Source organism: Cryptomeria japonica, chromosome 11, assembly GCF_030272615.1.
Source record: "Cryptomeria japonica chromosome 11, Sugi_1.0, whole genome shotgun sequence".
In the NCBI taxonomy this organism is placed as follows: domain Eukaryota; kingdom Viridiplantae; phylum Streptophyta; class Pinopsida; order Cupressales; family Cupressaceae; genus Cryptomeria; species Cryptomeria japonica.
This window is the reverse complement of record NC_081415.1, coordinates 202,610,470-202,637,111: the sequence shown is the minus strand read 5'-3', so window position 1 is coordinate 202,637,111 and position 26,642 is coordinate 202,610,470. Positions and strand designations below refer to the sequence as shown.

At 37.7% G+C, this 26,642-nt stretch overlaps 1 protein-coding gene across 3 annotated transcripts in view; it reads left to right on the top strand.

The window, feature by feature from the left end:
• LOC131041338 (protein virilizer homolog) overlaps positions 1–26,642 on the top strand; it is a 204,525-nt gene that overhangs the window by 10,669 nt on the left and 167,214 nt on the right. For 2 of the 3 annotated variants that reach the window (XM_057974388.2, XM_057974383.2), the window contains exon 2: positions 12,103–12,191. In XM_057974388.2, the coding sequence (XP_057830371.2) occupies positions 12,103–12,191 (89 nt within the window). Of the gene's footprint in view, positions 1–11,674; positions 11,886–12,102; positions 12,192–26,642 lie in introns of all 3 variants that reach the window. The other variant, XM_057974393.2, reaches the window with a different exon arrangement.

Here is a 26,642-nt window from a genome sequence, read left to right as displayed (position 1 = left end):
AAAGTGAAAGTTATAACCTTAAAAAGCAGAAAATTAGACGTCTTAAAAAAACAGAAAACTGATGCACGCCATGGAGTTCCGTGTGGGTTTGAAGGTTGTGATTTGGCGTTGGCGGTGGGGGCGCTGCCCCTCGACCCCGCCCTGTACCGCGACAGGGAGCGCGCCCTGGGCGCTGCCCCGGGACCCTGCGAGGGGCGCTGCCCCTCGACCCCGCAAGGGGCGCTGCCCCCAGACCCCTGCAAGGGGCGCTGCCCCTTGACCCCGTTGGGGGCGCTACCCCTAGACCCCCGCAAGGGGTGCTGCCCCTTGACCCCGTTGGGGGCGTTGTCGGCAAAATCCAGGTCCTCAGTTTGAAAAATTAAACTTGGATGTTCTTAGTTTGAATCCATTTAATGATCAAACTTTAAATTGTTGAAAGTTGAAACAATGATACTTGAATATTTTATCATTTTGATATTAGACTTGATGTATATGATGCTGTTATGGTATGATCATGATGCTACGATTACAAGTTTATGTTGGTTTTGTTGTTTATATGATGCTATGTGACATGCTAATCTTAATTCATGCTTATAGGTTGCATATATATATAATTTACATGTTTTTGTACTAACGAACCCAAACGAACCCAAACCCCTTTTCAAAATTTTGCCATACCGGCGTATCGGGTTCTTCGTACCCGAACCGGTACCCGAACCCGAACCGCTAACTTAGTATTAAGCAATTAATTATCTTCATAAGCAAAAGTCAGCAATGCTATCTAAGTCTGCGTCAATGCATATACATAAGTGTATACACCGATTCCTATATCTTGAGTATATACAACACTACCTATGCAGTGATAAGATTAAGGGCAATACAGTGATAAGAATAAGGGGTATGTTTATATTAATGCATGTGCTGTTGATTGTTGATGGGGTGCGATTACACCCAAACAGCAGCAGGTTATTAGTAAAGGGGCACAGGTGTTAAGGAGTGATTTCATTAAGATAACTAACAGCAATTAATGAATGAAGGGGCGAAAGACGTAGGAAGAGATGCTACTTCTAAGAGGGTCGTGACCAAACAAAAGACACAACCGTTCACTCCCCCTTGAGGGGCATATAAACCAGATCAGCATCCAAGAAGGATCAAGGAACAAGATCAGCAATCATTATCTAATCTGCATAAGCAATTAAGGGCAGAAGTTAGCATTCAACAAAGAATTGCATTAGATAAGATTTACTTCTATGCTAAGTTATCGGTTTTGCTTGTGTAGAGCCCCTAACATGGACTCCTGGTTCGCGTTGGGTTTGTGATTGGTTCGGACAGGGTTCACCCTAGGGGCCTTGGGTTCCCTCACAAACCCAGGGCCCCTGTGGTGAACCTTGTCCAAACCAGGGCGAACCCAGGCGCGAGCTCGGGTGAACCCAGGTTTGCCGGCTGGGTTAAGTCAAAGTGACTTTTAAAACATTATTTTTTTTTTTTTTTTGCCTTTTTAAAGCAAAAAACCCTAATCCGCCCCTTGCTAAATTACATTTGAAACCTAAAACAACTTCATTTGCTCATCTATTCTCTCTTGGTTTCATTTTGGCATTTTGAAGGGCAAGTGAATTGGCATTTTGGCATTGATAAATGATGAAATAGCATACTATTAAATGTATTTAGATTTGTAATTTTGTATATTTCTTTAAATTTTTGCATATCAATATATATATATATGAATGAACCCAACCCACAAACCCAAAAGGCAATTTTTTTTTTGCTTGAACCCATGAACTGGGTTTGTGTCTTCGAACCTGCTCCCGAATCTGAACTGGTAACTTAGCTTGTATGTAATGTCCTTAAATTTTTATAAAAGGGCTTAATTATTAAATTAATTGGTTAAGTTGTCCAAAAATTAGTTTTATCTCTAAAGGCTGACTTTAGTTAATCAATTTAATTATAAAATAAAGCAAAAATAATAAAATTTTAAAATAAGTCACTTTATTAAATAAAGTTCTCCTGGCATGACAAATAATAAAGCTGGCCTAATCTTCTAGAAGTTCTTGGAGGTCTTTATAAGGAGGTTCTTGGGGTTGTGGTGAATCATGCTTGTGGATTTGATAAATGATTAATTTTTTTTAAGGACAAAAACCTTCAAGAGTTTGACAAAAGGGTTGGAGGAAAACCTAGCTCTTCTTGGGAGTGGATTCGCGACGGAGCTCACAACTGAGCCAAATTTGTGAAGTCTTCATCGGAAGACAAATTTGCAAAAATAAAGGAATTTGTAAGTCTAAGGTATTTATCTGCTTTGGGGAAATAAGGATTTTTTTTTTGAAAATTATAATGACATAAGATAGTTTGAGTCTCAATTTACTCCTAAGTCTTGGTGTGAGCTTTATTGAGTTTGTTATGTCAATACAATTGAATAGTTTACATTTGTCATAAGGAGTGTTGATACCTGGCCATGGATCATGAAGGTGAGTTTGATATAACTAATAAATCGAAGCTTTCTTAGTATTTTGGTGAATAATATTATAGTGTTTGGTGGCGATCTTGTTATGGGTGTGTATTTTATAGTGTGGCCTGATTCCAATATTTCTAATGTATGGTGAAAATGTTACTTTATTACTATCACAAGTATTAATAAGAAGGACGATACAAGTTAGAGGGCAATATAAACACTCCCAACTATACATTGGTGGCACGGAGAAATAAAAGATCGGCAATCAAATATACGAAGGGTATAGTTAATTTGTTAATGGGAATCTGTGGGCGTGGAGAATAGAACAGTAGTAGAAGTAATTGAAATTATTTTGATTTAATATTTATGGCGAACTTCCTTCCAACATCTGTTGCTAAATTCAATATTGGCATATAATATTGGGAAGCTGCTTTTGCTTCATCCTGGTGTGGGCTGCTGCAGCAACATACTCATTTCTGGTTTGTGTGTTAGAAGACGGAACTACATCGACTCGTGGAGAGTCAGGCACCTTTTGCTGAATTGAATATTGCAATTGGGCATCATGGCGTGGAATGCGCAAGAGATAAACAAGTGATATTGCTGAATGATATCAGAACACAATGGAAGCTGAAAGAATAAGGGTGAGAGTTGTATCTATCCAATCATTGTTAAACAATGGAGTATGCAACTGTTCATAGACTTATTTTGTGAGTGATCTCCCTCTCTACTGAGCATTGTATATATTAATGTTAGCTCCTTTTGAACGCTACACATTGATAATCTCTTATAACGATATCTCTGTTCATGAATATTTCTGGGCCTCATCATTGTCGCAGTGAAAAGGAAAATTCATGATTTCTGATTTTTCAATGCATGATTAAATTTTTGTTCACCTTATACATTGAATGTCATTGTTATAACCATTATTGAATGTCAAAAACAATAAACTCTGCAACCTGAAACTAGTGTAGTAGAAGAATTGGAATTATGGCAAACCAGATCTCTGTGTGTAATTTGAAGGGATTATTTAAGTGTCTTTTCATTGTAACAATAGATTGGAAGTAAATAACCTGCAAATAAGCTTGTATTCTACAAGTATTGTGGTATGCAATTGGATAATATACTTAATATTTAACTTCATATATTTTTTTAAAGGCAATATTATGAAATGCTATTCCTTAGTCATTAAATTACTTAATCCCCAACATGTAATCATTTGAGGGTGAGTAAGGAAATATAAGGAGGGGGAGCAGATACGATATCCCCTTCTAATTAGACCACTCCATGACGGATGGCTGATGTGCCTGTGACATGTGCGCCAAGGGGGATTGCATTCTGCCCTTGGGATTAGATGGGAGGATTTCCGAGTGCTCTAGTGTGGTTTCCTCTCCTACCTCGACAATGGTTGATTGTTGGAGAAGTCACAATTATAGGCGGGTGAATAAGGTGACACGAATTGGGAGAGCAGAGACAAGCTTTCCCACTAGATAGGCCAGCCCATGTTGGATGGTTGAGGTCCCTGTCACATGTGGGCCAAGGAGGTGTTGTATCTGCCCTTGGGCTTACTGTGAGGGACGCTTTGGGCATCCTATCGTGCTCCCCTCATTCAACCCTTATTATGGTTGAATCCTAAAATTGAGCTATAGATGCTACATGGTTTGTCCAAATGGATAAAGATGATTATTAATATATATATGTTTGAATCCTAACCCTTGTAGAAATGATTGGTCTTACAAATAATATTTCCAATAATGTCTAACATGGTTGCAGGACCTAAATCATGATTTATCTGGCTTAAAACATTTTAATTGGTAAAGTTATAACTCTAACTATATTATGTTTCTTATTTTAATGGAACTTGTGATTTGTGGGCAAGATTTAGGGCAATCCCAAAAGGGGACATTACAATTGGTATCAGAGCCTTGATCTTGCCAACTCGAGGATCAAGAGGAAAAGTTTATGCAAGCAAGCCAAACAACAATAGGGGCATTAGAGAGAGAAAAGAGGAAACTTGCAACAAATAACAACTTTATTTAAAATAATAAAATGGGTGAACAATTGGTGAATAAATTGAGTGCCTTCATAGAGTACAACAAACAAACAACTCAAGCCCTCATGGAGCAAAATGAGAAAACAATGCAACTACTTCTTCAAACCCTCCAAAATATGAACAACACTTTCAGTAATATGTGACCCAACCAAACTAATAGGAGCGATGTCAACTCTAACCATTCATAAAATAACAACATATCATGGAGCAAAATGAGAAAACAATGCAACTACTTCTTCAAACCCTCCAAAATATGAACAACACTTTCAGTAATATGTGACCCAACCAAACTAATAGGAGCGATGTCAACTCTAACCATTCATAAAATAACAACATAACACCAAGGGGATCAACCCCTGGGCTAATAAGACATTCCTTCATACCTAGGGAAGAATACATGATGGAGGAAGAAACAAATAATCCACCCATTAACAATTTTGATGAAATTGCTAAAGCATACTCAAGACTAGATCTTGGAGTTAGGAGAAATGTTTCCTTGAGGGATTATTGTGATGTTAAGACACGAAATGCCCCTAGTAGGGAAAGAGGACAACCCAAGAAATATTTAAGACAAAGGCTAAGTAAAATGACCCTTCCCAACTTTGATGGATCCGAAAAGTCACAATGCATTCATGGGTCCAAAAGAGACACCTATCTCTCCCTTAGTCCCATGACAGAGGAGGACACTATTAAATTTGCCATTCTACATTTGGAAGGAACTGCCCATGATTGGTGGCATCATGGTCTTATTACCAAGGTAACCAACATGTAACTATCTACGATGAATTCACTCAAAGGCTTTTCAAAAGATTTGAACAAAAACACCTCGAATGGTACTTTAAAGAACTAACACGGCTGCAACAACATGGAACCGTAGAAGAGTATGCCATTGAATTCCAAAAACTTTCAGTCATGGTACCAAAGGTTTCACAAAGTAGACTCACATACTTATTTGTAGAAGGGTTAAAGGAGTCAATCCGGTGTTTGGTAAGAGTTATTGATCCTACAACGCTTGAAGATGCAATTCAAAAGGCATCATGGTTGGAAGTCACATCATCAAAAGATAAACCCTTCTATGAGAAAGATAGGCATAAAAGAACATTTCCTCCTAGAGATGATTGTGAAAAACTTTGAAGGTAAAATTTATGTTTCAAATGCAATGAAAAATGGGAGCATGGACATGTTTGTAAGCATGAAGAGTTTCAAAAGAAAGATTTGTGCTTCAAGTGCAAGGTGAAATGGAAGTCGAGACATGTATGTGGGAAAAGAAGCCAAGTACACAATATATAGGCATTATCTGACAAGGAAGCATGGGAAGAAGAAAAAAAATACCCAAGCAAAAGAAGAAGGTGTGATGTAGAAGAATCACAAAATTAACATGTTGCTTTTGGTGTTAAGGAGCACATTTAGTAGTTGCTTCACCCTTATATCCTCAAGATCTAGAAACAATTTATCCAACCAATAAGAATTGATCTCAACAATGATATGTCAACTTGAAATTTCTTCATTGGACTTCTAGGGTTCGTCTGACAAATGAAAGGAAAGCTTCTTCATAGGACATCATAGGTGGGTGAATAAGGTGACACGAATTGGGAGGGTAGAGACAAGCTCCCCCATTAGGCAGGCCACCCCATATTGGATGGTTGACGTATTGTTGATGGTGTTTTTACACACTATGCAACATAGAATAAAATACTAAGTATTCTATCCTCGCTTAAACAAAATCTCCCAAATGCATATCCCCTCTTATTGATTCTATTCTTGTTCTGACAGAGAACGCTCCCTGTGAATTCGCCCCCAATAATGGATCAGATTTCAAATGAAATGATCAAACAATTAATACAGATGCTTAGAGAAGGATCACATCTTCTCACAAAGGTGCCTTGTTACCCAGATTAAATGTTTAGCAATTAATTCATGAAGCCCAACAACCTATATACCTTGCAATTAATTCCTAAGGTCAACTTTGGATTTTGAAATTCATATTTTAAATTTGGGTCTTCTAGCTTGCATCATGGCAAGGTTTAGTTATGAAGAGGCACCATCCATAAATATCTTCACGTATTGTCTAAATCAAATCGAGTTCATCAAGTTAAATGCGGAGCCTACACACCTTTGAACTAAGTGGCATCATTTCTTGTTCACTATGTCTACTAAATAAATTGCCTCACATTCGCACACATTAAACTATATGCCTCAAGGCCTTCTACCTTTGCCAGGAGAGGCTTTAGAATCTCAAGTCACTGGTGTACTTGGTCAAAGGACGGGATGTCTTGCCTTAGTAATAGTGTCCCTAGCCAAAGGACGAAATGTCCTTGGCTTAGGGACGAAATGTCCCTAGCTTAAGAAGGTTCGGTCATATAGTAGTGTAGACACCAAAGGTGAATTGTTCATGCTCAACTATTGCAAGTATAAGCTTTAATCTCTGATTTGACCAAGCATCGGTAGTGTTTGGTTTAAGTCGTATCCTTTGATAGTCGGAAGAAATATCCCATGCTTAGTTCGGTGATCTGAGATGGCAAAGGAAAGCATTCTCATCTTTAATTTGCTGATTTGGATGGTCAAAGGAAGAGCCGATGGTGCATTTAAATAATGCCCTTTTAAAAATTTTAGCTCTCCACTCTAATGTTTTCGTGAGACCCAAGTAATACATGGCATTGTTATGGAGGGTTTTAAGGTAATGAGTTTGGAAAGGGGTGCCATGGGAAGGAAGAAATTAGGGGGGTGCGGTAAGGAGAAGCGACGAGGTTATAAAGGGACACAAGGGGTAAGGTAGGTGTTGGCATATGATGAAGCGATGATAATATATGTTGTCATTGATGTCAATAGGTGAACCGGTATGAACTGGTATGAAGACTGGAAGCGGGCTATAGTCAACCAGGATGGAGTGGACTGATGGTGGGGTTCACTAAGTGTGACTACTGGTTGGTTGTCTCTGTTTGGCTCTAGGGTTTCCGGTTTGGCTTATGCGGTGCAACCGATGACATTCTGTGATGAGTTAGTTAAGAGATAAGGATGAGATCGTGGTGCCATGTCAGTTATGTGCATGTGAAGGATTTCTTTGAGGATCTTGTGCGTGAAGATCGAATGCATTGAATGTCTACCTCGGGAATGCGCGATGTTCTGAGCGGTGTATGAAGTGTGAGTGATGGGTTATTGATTTCCAGATGCGGTGAAGATTGGACGATGCAAAATGACTTGAGATCTGTTTTAGATCGCTTCATTCTACGCAATGGATCTAACGGTCAGGATTTGACCGCTTGTAATTGTAAACCTAAAATGTTTAGGGTTTAGGGTTTATGCTACCGACCTAATTATTGTCTATAAGGTCGATGATGTTTGTTATTGTTTGTGTTGGCAAATGATGTGTTTGTGTGTTGAGATACTTGCCAAACTAGAGTGTGGAATTTGCAGAGTGTGATTGCAAAGGAGAGGAGCTGAAAACGATCTGCCTTAGCAAGTAGTGCTGCTATCAGATCAAAGCTTTACTTGTTGACTTCTAACCATTTCAATAGAAGGAAAATCCCTTGACCGGGTAGCTTTAACAGGCTTGTTGCAAATCTTCTAAACAGGTGACTCAAGTTCATTGAGTTCTTTACATCCTCTAGCGAGGTAACCTTTAACAGGGTTTATAGCCACCCCTTAACTGGGTGATCCCTAACAAGATCGGTTCCTAATAGAACCTTATTGTAAAGTCTTTAACCGGACTAGGCTCCTAACAGAGCGGACTTCAAAAGAGTTCAAAACAAGCTTGTGGGTATTCATCCCCACTGTGGCTTTTCCCATTTGGGTTTCCACGTGAAAAATTTGTGTGTTATGGGTTGTGAGTTTTCATGTGATGATTGAGTAGTTTTTGATTAAAGTTGAATGTGCATGCAGTGCTAAATGATTGTGGTATTGTTGATACAACTCATGCTTGATTATATCAGGAAGTAGTCATCAAGATTTAGGATCTGTTAAATGCTGTCTGAAGTATCTGTGTTTAACCGGTATATCCATGGTTAAGTTTAGTGGTGAAGACAACCGGTCAGCATTGTTTTAATATGATAAAGTGTGGAGAAAGATTTTTTTTGTACTGATTCCCCCCCCCCTCTCAGTACCAGTTAGGGTGTTATTTGTTCATCATTATTCATCAGTAGGTGCTACGGTGGGGTAGGAGGTAGAGAAAGGAAGTTAGGGGAAAGGTGATAAGGCAGGTGCCGAGACATGGGGAGTTATAAGGGGATAGCAAGGGGTTGGTGGTGGGTTAGGATAGGGGTAGGAGGTAGGAGGTAGGTTGGTAAAGGAGTGTAGATAGTGGATGGGTAGGCTAGGAAGGGTAATAAAGGGGGGTAAAGGGTGTGAGATGAGTGGTAAGGAAAGTATGAAATGGTAGTAAAGGAGATGAAGGTGGGGATGAAGGTTAAAGGAAGGTAGGATGAATGGGAGGAGAGGTTTAGGGAAGGAAAGTTAGGAAATTGGGGAAGGTGTATGCTATGGTTAGGAAGTGATTAAGGAAGGGAGACGATAGAGGAAGGAAGGTGAAGGAAGATGGAGGGATAAGGGGTGAAAGATAGAGGATGGAAGAAAGATGTATAGAAGGTAAAGGATATGGGGTGAAGTGGAAGGGATAGAAAGGAGATGGGAGTGAATGTTGGAATGGAAAGGTAAGAAGGAAAGATGAATAAGTGAGGGGAAATGAAAATGAAAGGGGAGATGAAAGGGAAGTGATTGGGCTTGTGCACCCATTGGTAGTGCTGGGAGAGGCAAGTCAGAAGCTTTGGAGGGCAAAGGAAGTGTTGTACGTCACTTCATCGTAGAGAGAGAGACTTGTCTTGATTACATCTTAGCCACTCGAGATACTAAACTTCTTCCAAATGAAAGGCTAATAGCAAAACACTCTACAACTATCCTAGAAAGTAGAAAAAAGCAGGGGTCCCCATTTGCAATGGGCGATGTGTGAAAACGTCACAACATCTAGGAACACCTCGAATAAATGTTCCCGAACATTTCAAAGACAAAGACTCAATCCACACTCAGAACCTTCGGAAAATTCAACTCAACCTATCAAGAGACTAGAAAGCATAGTCATGGTGGAAGAAGAATCCCGAAGCGGATTAAGGTACCTAGTCTTTGATTACCCATGTGTGTGCAAATGTGTTCATTTCGCCTTTATTACTTGAATCTTATCTCCTAAAATCTACCCTGTGATGTGATCTGAGGCATGGAACCCTTGGATGGCAGCACACTGATGCCCTAATGTTGGAATCTTCTGTGCAGCAAATTGTATCTAAGCCTTATTGCACTACTATGACTTTCTTCTGTATGGTGAGATCTGGCCTGAAACCACACTCCCTTCATTGTCCAACCCCTAAAAGTTGCTGTAGGTATTCAGGGCTCACAGATGCCTGCTACAGCTCTCTCTATTTGCTGATCTCTGCAGATATCTAGATCTGGTGGCTGTCAATTGATGCTGCATCTGAGATGCTGTGATCTGCCTTTCTGGCCGAATTTTGGGTTTATCTCTTTCCTCTCCAGATTTCTGGATTATGTGCAGTTCTGGAACAGTCATGCTTGGCTACCTCAACTACAGACTGGTATATAATGGAAGGAAGTTGTGTTGCCTCTGCAGATTGGTATCAGTTCCAACAATTCAGTCCTCTGTTATGGCTCACCAACTGTATTTCAAATCAGCACAGTTGCAATCCCTGCTGTAGGATTGCATAGCAAAGTGGGAGCTCAGTACTTGCCTCCAAGGGATTTTGTCCTCTTCAGCTAGGTGGCTTGAAAACTGACGAGAAAATTCGGTTTCAATAATTCCAAATTGCATATCTCTGAATGGTGCACAGATCTGAATTTATACTTGAATGCATAGTAGGTCCCAAGGCCCTAAATTGGGTGCTACATTTTAAAATTTGAAACTCATAACTTTATTTTATTTTTATAATTTATTATTATATTATTTATATTTTACCTTTAAATATTCATTTATTATTTTAGTGGTGCGAAGAAACACCCTTGTTTAGGAGGGCGCTGGAAGCTAACTTCAAAAGGGAGGGGGCATGACAGTTTTGGTACTTATGGATGTTAATATGATTTCCTTTTTTCTCCCTTGTATTTTGTTATGTCCACTACTTGCTCAAATACTCTCTTTGAGTTCATATCTTGTACATAGAGTCAATTGCAAGAATATGAAAGTGGTGGCAAAGTGAATAATGGCATGGTTGCCAAGCTTCTTGTTCTTTGTATATCCATTCAAATGGCATTCTCGTTGCCAATCACCTGTCAAAGAGTCTATTAGTCTGGCGTTGCTTGATGTGTCTCATAAGTACTTGGGTTTACATGAATTAGGAGAGTCTAGCATGGAACCTCTGAGATTGAAGAATTTGTATTTGCTTGGATCATTAGAGCAAGGAAAGTATTTTGTAAAGCAAATTTGGCATCTCCTATATAGCAAGAACTATACAATATAAATTTATGATCCAGAAGAACAAGGATCAAACACAATACATATGGAATGGAGAGAAAAACTGTGTAAGTTATCCCACAGACAGTAATGAACCAATTGACAAATTTGTCAAAATATTTTCAATGGATTGCTAACAACTTCTGAGCATTTTTATGGAAGCTAGATGTTATGGCACTGAGGGAAGTTTCCTCTAACTTGATGGGTTATTTTTTTAGGCTATTTGTTTTCAATATTCTGTAATACACAGGAGGATGTACCAAACAAAACAGTTTTACTTATTCTTTCTCACACACCAGGAGGCTTATTTACTCAAACTGAACAATAGTCTTGGGCCTATAGAGGGACAATTAATTGCTTGTGATACAACCACAAATGGTTGTAAAATGAGTATAGCATTTTATGAACATGTATTTGTGTTAATTGATTTACCATGAACATATCATGTAAGTATTCTGTGAGATTTGTGACAACCAATGTTTAAAGTAAAAGAGATGAAGCAAAAACCAAGCTTGGTATTTCATTAGAGTTGATCCAGTAATATCCAGAAATGAACAAATATAAATAAACTTTTAGTAGTTAACATGTTACCTTAAAATGCTTAAAATCGCTATGCCATGATTATTCAAACTCTACCATATTACAGATTATTCTGAGAAAATGTTTTCTCTTGTTTTATGTTCCTTTTGCATTGCTTTTGCTTCCTGGAGCCAATGTCCATTCTGGTAAAGCAAATATTTTACATGGTATGCAGAGGTGATTGCATAGGATTTACCATTTGCAGGTGGGAATGACAAGCCACCCTATTCTCGCTTGTGATTGGAAATTTCCATGGGTTGGCATGATTGCATCAATGTCAGATGTGATAATTGCTTATGCATTCTCTAGAGGTGACGGACATGGATTAAGCTCAGGAAGCTCAGCGAGTTACCACCCTAGTGGCTGGGGTAGTAATCCATACAAATGTAAGAAACATATTGTAGGGTTGGGACCTGAGCATTAACCAGCACCACAAAATCAAATCTTCCTAAAGAAATTTGACATTGTAGTTCTTATGTGCAATTGGATCTTAGTCAAGATATTTCCTTGTTTTTCAATTATATTATCTGGTACAATTTTGGAATATGGTTGGAATATCCAGCAGGACAAAATAATATTTGTAATTTATCATCTCTATTTCAGGTACGATTCACAGAACCTGTTGTAATCAGTGCTTGTGAATTTTTGGAACAAAATGCTTCTGCTTCCTGTCCAATGATATCACTTTCAGGGTGAGATTTTTATACTGAATTGGATTTGATAATTTGCAGGACTAGTTGATATTTTTATATTGTGGTAGTCAACTTAAAATATAATTTGTATCATAGATCATAAGTTTCAGACATTATTGACCATATCATGGTGTAATTGCTAGTGCATTTGAAATATGATTTATATTAGATCATAGATTTCAGATAAGGGTTTTGGTATTCTTACTCAAATGTTATGCTCATGTTTTTCTTTCTTTCTTCATAAAGTAAATTACAGTCTTCCTCAATGTAGTTAAGCTTTTTCTAACGTGAAATGTGCCACAACAAGTAAATGCATTTTATTTTTTTCTTGTGTTACAGATCTTGCTTGGGTATCTGAATAACCCAGCAAACCAAAAGATAAAGATTTTTTTTGATTGATTGGAAAAAATGTGGAAAGAATTGCTGCAGAAATGAGAAAATCCAGAAACCCTAATTTTGAAATTTTTTTATTTTGTGGTCCAATAAATGTCAAAAATCACTTCAACCAATTAACTGCAAAAAAAATGCAATTTTTTCAGCAAGGAAAGGCATCAGGTCCAAGTGGTGATTTAATCATACTAAATTACTATGGTTTAAAGATTTCTGCAATTATGCTTTTCTACCCTCAATTAATGAGATAGAGGAGCTGGTCTTATTTGATGAAATGACTCTTAAACTTGAAACATTTATGTCAAAGTTATTGATCTACTTTTGATTTATCACCCACTGGGAAATAGCCATTACTGGATGATAAATATGTATTTAATATTTTATGTAGGGCAGAGGTGGCCAATTTGTAACTACAATGCACAAGTGGCTTTCAAAAGTTGACAGCAGGATAAGAGATTACAAACATGTAGTTAATCCAAGTAGTTATTATGAAAACAACAATTTCTTGGGAATAACTAACTTAATATTCATATTAAAAGTTTCATGCATTTGCTATATTTATCCAAACTTTTGCAGATCATGGGTGCTGGTCTAAATTAAATGCCTCCAGGCTTCTCATGACCCGATAATTCATTGTTGAAGGTTTTTGAACTGTTTATCACTATTGGCAGCATTTTCAAGAATGTGTGCAATATAGACATCAAATATTTTTGCAAATTTATAATGACAGTTTCTAATGTCCCCTTTTGGGATTTACCTTAATTTGGTCCTGAAACAACAATTCTAACTTAAAATGAGAATTGTAATACATTTATAAGTATAATTTAATTTCATTCTAAAGACATTTTACTATAATATTTAAATCATATTGCTAAGATAATTTTAGAAGATGGAACTTACCTTGATAACTTTTCCTGACTTATGCTGATCATAAACCTCCAATAAACTGATTACCTTCTCCTTACAAACTGCTCTAGAACTCTTACAATCTCCTCATAGGTCTTTCATAAAATTCTTCACTATCTCCTCCTATATTATATATTGGTTGCCATATACTCAGAAATCTCTCATTGCACATAACCCAGTCATACCCATCACAATCTTATCATATATCCTGTTAAAAGAATGAATAGAAACATCTAATGATGATATCCTTTCTTGGAGGTCGCTGCCCAAGATGCACAACTATTTGTAAAATCTTTAAATAGCTTTCAAAATATAATTGCTGCATTTCAAAGGTATTAATTGCTACATAATGTAATTCTCTTCCTTTTGAATGTATGTAAATGATCAACTATTGATCAATCTGATCCTTTTTCTGATCGCTACATTTGATATAATCAAACCTTTTATCTTCCGCCTTTAGTTATTGATTACTGTCTCAGATGGCTTTATTGATATCCTCCCCTGATCCTCTTCCATTTTCTTTATTACTTCCCTTATGTATCTTGCACGATGAAATGGTTGCATCGCTTGGTGATTGAAGAGACATATCTCTTCCTAATCATGTCTCTCCATAAGCCGATCACATCCCCTCGGTTTAATAATGATTGTTTGTTAATGAATCGCTAGCCACACAATAGTCTCTATTTCATCACTGTCTGTAGATGTAATCACGTTGGAATATATTAGTTTATATTGATTATTTGGGATAAGATATGTCCATTAATGATATTACTATAGTCAATCAAATAGACTTATTCCACATTGATGTTGACTGCAATAATCTCATGGCCAGTAATGGATATTAGTTTGATCACTTCCCTCAATCGGACTAGCTGATAATATAACAATCACTCATTTCCTTATTCATTCTGCTTAATTATGGTTCATATGTACAGATTACACCATATTAGACTAATCATTATAATTCCATTAGTTTTCTTGCCCTTATGGATCCTTCTTGTGCATTGGTCAAATTTCTTGATCGATTCCAAGCGAGGCATAATCACTTGTATCATTGTTTTGTCTTCATATATGATTGATAAGCTTATATGATCGCTGGTTGTTCATACACCGATACCAAGTCTCTTAATCACTGTTTGTTTGATATAAACAATCTGCTGCTATTTATTGTATTTGTCCTCACGTAATATCACTACTATGATAGCATTCATCATGTGTTTATCTTGATGAGTTGGGCCACTTCTTTATAGAATCTCTTAAGAAATTATCGCAGACTATGGTCAAAGGAATTGGCCCCCTTAAAACAGTATGTGTAGTGTATCTTTTGTATGATGGATCAGGGTCCCTTAGAAGATATCGCTATTCCTCATATGGCTTGCTTTCTATGATTTGTAATGTTAACTTATATTTCTTCATTAATTAAATCTTTTTTTCTCTCCTTAAGAAGATCGGTCCATGTAACACTTGGTAAATATCCTTTATAAATGAATCTAGCATTTCACGAGCGGCACTTGTTTGCGAAGGGAGTTTGTCATACTTAGAGTGTAGCATATATGTTTCATTTTTGGCCAAAGAGTAAAGATCTCTTTCTTGTTCTATCAAACTGCTTCACATTCACCATTTAATAATCTTGATTATTCTCAATACATCGTCATCAAACTATTTGGTTTCAATTGCATGAACTTATTATAAAGATAATACAAGGAGCTTTCTCAATATTAACAATACTTGATGGAGTCTTGTTTGGGGACATCACACAGTTTGAAGAGGATTATGGCTCCCAGGGGATAGTTTATACTTTTTTTTTTTTTTTAAACATGGAAATCGGAGATGTAATGTACAATCATTAAATCCAAAGTCCTACATCAGACTACAACTGTATATACATGGAGATGTTGCATATGCATATCTCTTATTGGTTAGGCGTTTGATTGGGGATGAACCTTGTTAGAAGAGATAAGATGTCTTGCGAGGAAGCCAAAGAATACATTTTAGTTATATAGAAAAGGAATATAGACTATGAAAAATTTGTTGACAAAACCATATATCATCATGGCCTAGTTAACAAGAAAAAAACGGGAACACAAAATTGAACCAAGAATATAATATTGAAGGAAAAAAAGGCTCGGGGTTTCCATCTGCAGTGAATAAAACTATTACCCCCATGAAGAAATTTTGAGGGTAAAATGCTAATTGAATTAAACTCTGGATTCTTTTAAGGGAGCTGAAGTTGATTAGTGTAACAGAGATCTGAGTATGCCAAGACAAAAAATAGAAATGCGGAGACTGAAATATGGCTCACCTTTTTTATGGAGAGAACTTTGACGGTTTACATGCTGTGACAGAGAATTGGAAACTGGGTTCTTGTTGTTGACTAGGGAGTAAGAGCCTGCGACATGAGTTTTCATATTTCTGGTGGCTGGGATTGGGCAGCAATCATGGTTGTCTTTGAACACTTTCTCCAATGTGGTTCTGTACATTTCTAAATTTCACCTTTGGGATCCAAAAAACCTGTTTGCTTGAGTTTGTAGCTGCATCTGAGAAACAGGTGGTGCTGAAGACTGTTGACTTACTTGATAACAGTCATACCAAGCAGATGCAACAAATATTGAAAACATGCCAAACAAATATGGCAAAAATGTTGGTGCAACTGAGACTGATATGAGATTGAGACTGATGTGCTAAATGCAGATGCAAGATGATCTCTTGATGATCTCTTGATGCATATCTATGTCTAAAATGACCTAGGATAAAGCCCATAGATACAAGTCCTAGACACACAACTTGAGACCTTTGGCACACATAGTGATGGGTAATGAGTATATTCCTTGAATCTTGGCCTGGGAAACTGGGAGCTTTGAATTTTAAATTAGGAGGACTAGACTGCAGGTATGACATAGTGCAAGGAGGTAGAAACCCTAGGAAATGGGTCAGTCTTGATTTTAAGCGATCGAGTTAAAGAGTGATTGTTCACGGTCAAGACCATTTGGCATGCCAAAAGAGACAAATTTGGTGCTAAAACTGTTAAGTGTGCAACATCCACACAAAGTGGCATAAATGAAGTGATAAAAGCATAATATTTTTTAGAAGTTTTTTAGCCTTGATTGTTTTTCAATTTCTTTTCCATTGCTATGGATTTAAATAAATTTCAAAATTTTTCCTAGGTATGCTACAATTAAATTCATTTGTTACGTATTTTAGTACTATTTTGTTGTTAAAAATCTTAATTTAATGAATCTGTGTTTTCCTAAAAAATATTTTAAGTCCAAGTTAGAGAATTCTTTTTGTCCGGTTGTGTTTTTTAACTCTATGGTACTTATGGACATGCATGTTCTGTGATCAAATTTTAATCATAATATAATTGCTATGAATTATTTGGTTGTTGTTCTTGGATCATCTTGGGTGGAGACAATGGGGACTTGTCTTTGCAAAAGGAAAAATTGAAACTAACATTTTCAAGGATTGTCTTTTATCAATAGATAAGGAATGAAAATGACATAATATTAATGTGCAAACAAAAAAAATGAAAGACAAAACAAATGAAAGACACGGTTGAATGTGATAGAAACACAAACCTCCTAGCTACTCAAGAGACGAAGGGAAATTTTAAGGAATGAGGTTCAAGACAAAAATGTTAAAGTGGTTAACTTTGCAAAGATAAGCTAGATCAACATCCATGTCACCATACATAGAAACAATCAAGGTAACACAACTATTGGTATATATAGAATCCGAGGACAAACAAGTGTAGGACAAAGTACCATTCAGTATCTTGCATGTGAGTGCAAGGAAAAATAAGTATGATCCCGTTGTGACCTTTTCACACATCGCCCCATCACAAATGGGGACCCTCAGGTTTTTGCTTTTTAGAGTTCTTAGCCACCAATCTTTGAGAGTTTGTATTAGAATATTTAATTATATTTTAGTCACCTATATTTAGTTCCTTGTTTAATGGTCATTTAGCTTTTTAGTTAATTAACTTTTAAGCTTTATTTAGCATTTAGCTTTTTCTTTTTAGTTAATTAGCTTTTAAGCTTAATTTAGCTCACGCTTAATTTTGCGTTTAGCTCTTTAATCTTTTACTTTAACGTTATGTTCTAATTATAGAACATCGTCTTGTAACTTATATATATACGTGTGTATATCATTCAATGTAATCATCCGATTATTAAATCATTCATTCAATTTATTTTTCATGGTATCAGAGCGGGTCGATGGGATTCTTTAAAGTTTGGCGAATTTTTTAATAAAAATTCATGGCCTTCTTTTTGGAATATTTTCCAGATTTTTTTTAAATTGTTTTTTTATAAAAAACAATTTTGCTTTTTTTAAGGCTTTTTGAGGGTTTTGAGGGTTTTTGGTTCGTGGGCGAATTTCTTTGTGTTGGGCAGCAGTTCATGTTTTTTTAGGGTTTTGGAGATTTTCGGGCTTGCAACCTGGAGGTTTTTTTTGTAGATTGAAAATTTACCTAGGATTTCTGCAATTTTCGACTAGGGTTTTGAACCTTTAGTTCAAGTCAAAATTTTATTCTGATTGTAGATTCTTGGTGGGTTTTTCAAGACCTCAACTGGGCGTCGTCATATTTTTCTGGGTGCATCGTTTTACGTGTCAATTTTTGAGCCGTTGGATTTGCATTTTGATTTTAGATTCTTGGTGGGTTTTTCGAGAGTTTTTTTGGGTTGGTCTCAGATTTTTCTGGGTGCCTCGTTTTCTGTGCCTCGAATTTTGTGCAAGCAAATTTGGCTTGGAATTTAAAAATAGTCAGTGATTTCTGCTAATTCTGTGGACGTCGAGAATTTCGGTGTCTTCTAGGCGTCGTTTGTCTTCTAGGCGTCGTTTATGTTGTACATCCGACCTAGGGTTTCTGCCCCTATTTTTTTTGGAAAAAAAATCGTTAATATTTTTTCTTTTTTTTTTACAAAAAAATCATGGGAGGGTCTTCACGATTTTTTCCTCAAAATTGTTCGCAGGGTTTATAATTTTCCCTTAAAAATTATCTCATCTGTAATCCACGATATTCGCGTAAGATTCTAATTATCTGGGTTTTACCATTTTTTCCACAAAAACGATGATTTGTAACCTCAGATTTCTTGGTTTTTCGATTTTCTCCTCAAAATCGTAAATTCTCTTTTTGAGGGTTCCTATTTCAGGTTTGACGGTTTTTTCTTCAAAATCGTGCTTTGTTGCAGTTAGTTTGGGTTGCACCTGCCAGGGCGAACATCTACAACCGTGGTATCTTGTAGTCAATTTTGGAATTGATACTCTTCTACAAAAGGGTTTGTCGTTTTTCCTCAAAATCATGGTCTCAGGTTTCAATTTGGTTACCCAACGTCAGGTTGGATGGATTCTCGTATTCTTGGTCATTAACACTTTTTAGATCCAAGGAGGGTCTCCATTGCAGCAAATTGTTCTTTTCATTTGTGATCAAAAGACCTGCAATGTCTTCTGTAGGGTAGTTAGTAGATAGAATGACCATTAAGGGAGGGTATTAGAATATTTAATTATATTTTAGTCACCTATATTTAGTTCCTTGTTTAATGGTCATTTAGCTTTTTAGTTAATTAGCTTTTAAGCTTTATTTAGCATTTAGCTTTTTCTTTTTAGTTAATTAGCTTTTAAGCTTAATTTAGCTCATGCTTAATTTAGCGTTTAGCTCTTTAATCTTTTACTTTAACGTTATGTTCTAATTATAGAACATCGTCTTGTAACCTTTATATATATGTGTGTATATCGTTCAATGTAATCATTCGATTATTGAATCATTCATTCAATTTATTTTTCAGTTTGGAGTTAGAATTTTCAAGAGATCATCTAGGTCAGTCAAGGAAATCATGCTCTGAACAGTTTATGGACATCATCAAAGTGCTTAAGGGCCCAAAGGACAAAAAAGCGCAACTGCTTAGGGTCAATTCTGAAACCTTCCTATTTTTGTGGGATTCTACTTTTTTGCTTTTTCACTTTTAAAATTTTTTTTTTTGTTACTTTGGTGCCAATCTAGGAAGCAGATTTTTTGCCTGCTTTTTTGCTTTTTTCCAACTTTTTTGAAAGTTGACCTAGGACTGGGTTGCTTAGGTCATGACAACAGGTTTCCTATCCTGAAAATAAAAAATGTGTCTCCAAGTATGAAAAGCAAGGGGAAATCTCCAGACAGGGTGTTGATCCAGATGTTCCAGACAAAAATGAATTTTGGGCAAGAAATTTCGTTCAAGTGTTCATGGTGAAAATATGAAATTTGTCTTGGCAAAGTTGGACAATGTCTTGGACAATGGCAAAGTTCGCAATGGCAAAAGTTGAAACTGTCTGAAGCCACATGAAGTCCGCCTTGGCACTTGGTAGAAAATGGCCAATCCAAAATCCACCATGGTATGAGGGAGATTTCCAAGAAGGTACCAAGTCTGCCACAAAATGGCATGGAAACTATCAATTCCGCCATTCGAAAAAAAGAGATGGCCAATGCATCATGAAGTCCGCGGTGTCCAACCTATGCTAAGGTCCGCCCAAGACATGATTGGAATGTCCAACAGTAGCTTAAGTCTGCCCCCCCCCCCCCCCAAAAGATTTCCGCCCACCTTTGGCTTAGAAGGAGTCAACTCCGCCAAGGAGAGATGTGAAGACATGGCCGACCAAAGGTAAAGTCCGCCCAACCTTGGCCTACTGATCATGAAGTCCGCCATACACAATGGCCAACATCACATGAAGTCCGCCCAGGTAAGAAAGACAATGTCCAAGACAAGGTAAAGTCCGCCTAGCTCCAAAGCAAAGTGGCATGGGAATCATAAAGTCCGCTATACACAATGGCCAACATCACATGAGGTCCGCCTAGATGAAGTTGGCATAATGATGTGCCAAGTCTGCCAAAAACATGAGAAATTGTCTTAACACATGGATAAACGCAACATGGAGGAAGGCTTGGCCAAGTTTGGAAAGTTGAAAATTTATCCAACACTTGAAAATTTTTCTAACACTTAGAATTATTTCTCAAAAGGAAAATTCGCCCAATACTTAGAGAAATCTCTTAAAATATTGAAGTTTCTAGAAGATTCCTAGAAGATTCCTTGCCAACACATGGATAAAATGAAGATAAAATGTGAAGTGGCGCCAAGAACAAAATTGGAAACTTTCTTTGGTGTTGGAAATAAGCCACACCCGGACCGACGATGGATTGGTCCAAGAGGGGCCATTAGTTCAGTGGTAGAGCACTCCAGCAGCGTGGAAGGTCCTAGGTTCGAGTCCTAGCTGGTCCATGTCTCAACACAACCTTATATCAATTCAACTTGTCATTTTCAATTCATTCTTTCTCAAGTTCGACGGTGAAAGGTTTTTCTCTCCCAAGGTTAAGGGAGATACATTTTCGAAGGAGGATTTTCAAAAGATAAAGTAAATTTTCTGAGTAAAGACAGAATTTACCAAGGATTTCCAGAAGTAAAGGCAGATTTTTTTCAAAAGTTCAGAATTTGAGCTATTGGCTGATTTATTTCTTATTTCTGGACTTATTTTCACAAAATTTGCTTAGTGTTAAGCCAACTTCTTCCATTTTTCAGTCTGTTTTTTAACAGAAATTTAGCTTTTTGACGGGCTGAAGGTCAGATTTTTAAGTAAAGGTACAAAATCAGGGTTAAAACCTTTAAGTTTTCTTGAAAGTAATGTTAAATTTTTCATGTTTCTTGCAGGTTGATGACCAATCAAGGACTCTCGAGAAAAGTCCAGATGAAGTTCGCCAATAAAGGGTTGCAACCAAAGTCAGATCAATTCTAAGTGGAAAAAATGTTGGAGACACCAACCTTGGACACGTAGACTTCAGAGATTTTAAAAGAAGAATGTACGGGCAGGTGGACTCTTACCCACACCGATTGCTTGCCGAATGATGAGAAATGGCCTTGTCCAGGTAGCTGGATTTCCACTAGCTGTGGAATGTCTTGAGCTGATAGTTGAATGTGCCATACATTATAATGCTCAAGAAAGGCAAACCATTGCGCTAGATGGGAGAGTATTGGCTCATCTCGGAGAGTTGGCCATTTGGGAGGCATACGGGATTCCAAGTTACAACCGAACTTCATATAAAACTAAGGAAGAAAGCAAAAGATTTTATGAGGACCAGCTTGAGCTTTGTACAACAAATGTCAATAAGTTGTGGTTGGAGAAGCCAAGGGCCCACCCTCAAGAAAGTGCCAAAGAAATTGCTTCGCACTGACTTCAAGGAGGAATATGGAGACATCATTTTTCTATTAAATAGAGTAATGGGCAACCCTCAGGGTGCACCATTTGAAACGTAGATGTACTACTTTATTGATGAGATCACCTCTGGAGTCAAAATGTTCAATTGGTCCTGAATAATCAGCGACAACCTCTATGAGTAGCTGAGAAATTTGGAAAAGACAAAGTCCTTTTACATGAGCTCCTATATTATTTGCCTATTAGCAAGAAACTATAGATACATAGGGCTGATTTGCAAAGGCATGGTAGGTAATGGCGAGAATGAATTTGAGCCCTATGATTGTTATCCACAGCTACAGCTTAGCGAGAAGGCTCACTTTAGACGGGTGAATGATGCATTTTTGATGTACATCACCAGGACAATGCAGGGAGGAACTCATCAGAGGCTCACTTAGGAGGCCAAGAGCTTGATAAGCAAGTATGGATCCTGGTTTATCCAGTATCCAAGATTCACACATATAAGAGTCCAACAATTTATCGGATGTCTTTACCGACTTCCAATTTATCCCACCAACAAAATGATCTTGCTCGAAGTTCTGAGGCAATTAGAAACATATGAGGGCATCCAAGGAGCAAAAAAGAAGGCGGCCATTTCCTTTTCGTTTTTTATTGGAAATATGTTGGAGTCCTGTCCATCAACATAGGTAGCTGAAAGTGCCAGGCTGGAGATGCAGTGGTATCCATTCGTTTTCTACCGATCCAGAGCTAATTTTGACACTCACAATCACATTGGATCGGTGAATGGAGAGAAATACAAGCATAGAGTTGACCTCGAGGACTTTTGGGCAAATGTTGTAGATGAATTTGATGTCAAGAAAAGACTATGGTCCAGATTACCTATGAGTTTGATCAGAACAACTTAGATTTTCCGTGTACCTGACCAGCTAGAGGATGATGGAGAGTACACTCAACCACGCTTTGACGAAAATTTGTCTCTTCCTCCTGTGAGATGGTCAGAACTAGAATTCGTAGATTTAGCCACCTTGATGCAGCCAGTTTGGCTCTCACATATAACTTGATGCGTGTGATGGAATCATACTCTTCCAATGAAGGAGCATCTCAAAGTGTCGGGCCAATTAAAAGCATTAGTTCCAAGAAAAGGAAGGAAGCAGTTGATGACTCTACAAGGTCAAAGGGGAAGAAAATAGTGAATGAGGAACTTGCTGAAAAGAGGCAGAAATCAACCCCTTCCCACTCGTTTACATCTAGGAATTTGGACAGCCTAATGATTCTTGAAGATGAATCATTGGCCGAGATAAGGATTCCTTCTCCAATCCATGTGGAGAATATTGAATCAATCCAGGAGGAAGATCAAGAACCCCCATCTCCTACAGGATGGAGATACTTGAGTCAGACAATGAAATGGATATTCTGGACGAGGAATTTGAAGAGGGAATGATTTCCGCTCTTCGAGGAATTCAGGATATTCCATGTGAGGAAAGTAATCCGGAAGAAGAAGGTATTGAACAACCCATGATTCCTGATATGTTAAAAGAAAGATTGAAAATTAAACTGCCAGTGGAAGTTTAGGAAGAAGATGGCACAACTGATTTCTTGGCTAGATTAGAGAAAGTGGCAGTACAGAAGATGGCCAAAAGATTTTCCACAATTCAGAGGGATGAAACAGGCTCCTGTATAGTTCAGATTGCTTTGCCGAAGGTGGACAAGGCAAAGGAAAGGAGTATGAAATTACCACTATCAACTTGGGACCAACTACAAAGGGTCAAGAAGTTGAGGACCTAGACAATCCAGTCACTTCCATGAAGGCAAGATTGGAAAAGGAAGTAGGAAAGAAAAAGGAACACAAGAGGGAAGTTGAGCGCCTTAAGGAGTATATTCAACACTTGACCAAGCCTCTTAATCAAGGCGATACGGTGGCTCCTCCACTCTTGAATCTTTCGCAGGAAGCAATTGGAGATTTTGAAGAAAAAAAGTGACAGCCAGAGAGGGCAAAGAATGGATGGCGAGCAATAGTGAAGAAGCAGCTACATTTGTGGAAAGTTAATGTGATAAACTTCTTGCTCTCAAGAATTGCAACTATGGCAGAAACTTGGGGCAACTTTCATGATATTCAGGATAGAATAATCTCGTGCCTTAGGGTGTTAAAAGGAATTCCTAAGCAGGAATTAATTAATGGAAAGATAATTGCAGCAAGGGCTGCATATGATTTCAACACATGGTACTGGGCATTGGTTGCACGAAGAGAAGTCCTAGAAAAGGTGAAGGCTAATAGTGTCAAAGTTGAGGAGCAGATTAGAGAAATTCAGAACAAGATTTTCCTTGTAGTTGTTGATATACTTGGGAAAGAGACTATCCGAGAAAATGATATGTAGGTGGAAAATCTAAAGCTCAAAATTCGAGAGAATTTTTTCACCATCACTGGACCAATCCTGAAATAGAATTTGACTAAGGCATCAAATTTCTTGTCCATCCGGGATGCCTTCCAGAAGCAAGAGTTGGAATGGGAGATTGCTTTTTCCATTTGTGTAGATGACTTGGACGGATTGGAATTCAAGGTCAATATGCTGCCACATGTCACAATGGAGGAAGTCACCTCGATCGTGTCCAGATTCATTGAACATACTGCCATTCAGGAGGATAAGGATGCGCCTTCCTAGGTGATAGCTCCTCGCGCCACTTGTCCTTCATGCATTTGTCCTTGATGTTATTTGGGGAAACCCTAATAAGGGTTGTTATATTTTAATCTTGACTGTTGATCTTAGATTGATCTCGGCCCTTAATTTGTTTTTTCAGAACTCTATATAAACTCCTATTCTCTCATTTTGTTGTGTGGTGGGATTTACGAAATTGTTGCTAAGAGCTACTTTGATAATAAAGTTCATTTGCAGTTTGCTTTGAAACGTTATTATTATCACGTGGTTGCATGGTTACATACTTTCTTTAGCATAGAATAGATTTGCTTACAAAGTTGTTAAATGAATGAAGGATTTGATAGTATAGATTGGTGAAACTATTGCTCATACTTTCTTTGAATGAATGATTTTTGTTCAATCTGTAAAGTTAGCTTGAGCTTATATTGTGGATGCTTTAACTTTTACTTTGGATAAATATTGTTCAACTGATGGTATTATTCATAGTATGAAAATCTTGAGCACGACCCTTGAAGATTGCACTTACTTTGTGTAGTTGTCCTTAGTGTGGCAAAGCAAAGTGTTGTTGTTAGTTTCTCTTCCTTGAACCCGAAATCCCGGAATTCCCAGTTCTCAAGCCTTTGTCTTCCTTGATTTTGGAATCCCGAAATCCCCGATTCTCAAGCCTTTCTGTTCCTTGAACCCAGAATCTTGGAATCTCGAAAGTCCCAGTTCTCAAGCCTTTCTCTTCCTTGATCCCAAAATCTCGGAATCCGAAATTCCCATTTCTCAAGGCTTTCTCTTTCTTGAACCAGAAATCTTGGAATCCCGAAATTCCCATTTCTCAAGGCTTTCTCTTCCTCGAACCAGAAATCTCGTAATCCCGAAATTCCTAGTTCTCAAGCTTTTCTCTTTCTTGATCCTAGAATCCCGGAATTCCCAGTTCTCAAGCCTTTCTCTTCCTTGAACCTAGAATCCCAAAAATCCCAGGTTCTCGACCCCTCTCCTCTTGCGGTAGGGCTTGACTTCCAACGACTTGCGTCACTTCCAGATGACGTGATCAACACTCAAGGCTCTTAATGCTCCACCAACCCCTGCGACTTGACTACTTTCATTCATGGAGATACAGGGGCGCATTTAATGCTTTTTGTAGGATTGCCATCAAGTGGAGTCTAGGGCCATGCTAATTTATGACTACTTGATGGCCTTCATGTCAGGCCTGCATGCTCTGACTTTGGAATGTCAGACAATTCACCTTCTAGAAGTACTTTTCTTCTTAGGATTGCCTTGTTAGAGTATGGCCAGGTTGCTTGCATGCACACCATGTCAGGTCTGTGCACCTCCTTGCCTTCCTTGATTAACATTTCTTTGTGCACACCAGGGTCAAGGCTTTCTCTCCTTGACCTTTGGTCTCTCCTCTGCAACCAATTTGCTATATAAAGGTTGTTAAGCCTCATTGTAAAGGGTTCTCTCTCTATTGGCTTGAGCTACTCTCCGCTCTTTCACTTCTTTTGAAGATTTGTATATTTTCTTGCATTTCTGCAAGTGTAAGTTTGAGTATTGGCTTGAGAATGAATTGAAATTATCATTTTTGCCTCTTCAAATTATGTATGTTTTGCATGTTTCCTTACCTACATTATAAGTGTATGTTTTATGGCTTTTTCTCATGTATAGGTTGTGTTAACTTGTTTCTAATTGTGATTTGTGGGAATCCTTCTCTCTTTTGACACACAACAAATTCTAACCTCCATACAAGCATTCAGGGTCATTCATGCAACTGAAGTTTGTGCATCTCCTAGGTATTTCGATTGATTCTTTGTGTCATTTCTGGGTGGGGAGAGAAACATATCTTATCTTGGTGCATCGCCTCCTTTCATTTTAGCATTTCTTTGTTCCCTTTTCCCCCGCAAGCTGTTAGGATAGGTTTAGAAGTAGAATTTGGAGTGTTGAGTTGGACTATTAAGAGAGGATCGATCTCATTCCAATCAGCATCATGGACATTGTTTATCCATATTTGGATCACTCATTTGAGCAGCCACCTTAGTTGCAAATTTGGCTGCATACATTTAAAGAAAATAATCAGGAACAACACCATAACTATTGCATACTTCCAAAATATAATCAGACACGACAATCCTTTCATCATTGCTATAAGCGATTGGGGAGAAATCTTGCCGCACACTTTATATTGTCATATCACGAAGAGCAAAGTTAACCCCATATTTGCAAATCGGGATATAACCATATAGCAGATCATAATATATCATTTTTATACTAAGTGGTATCAATTATCCCCAATATAAATTAATAAAGGATTTTAGAGTCTTTGATTGGAAAGAAGTCTCTTGCA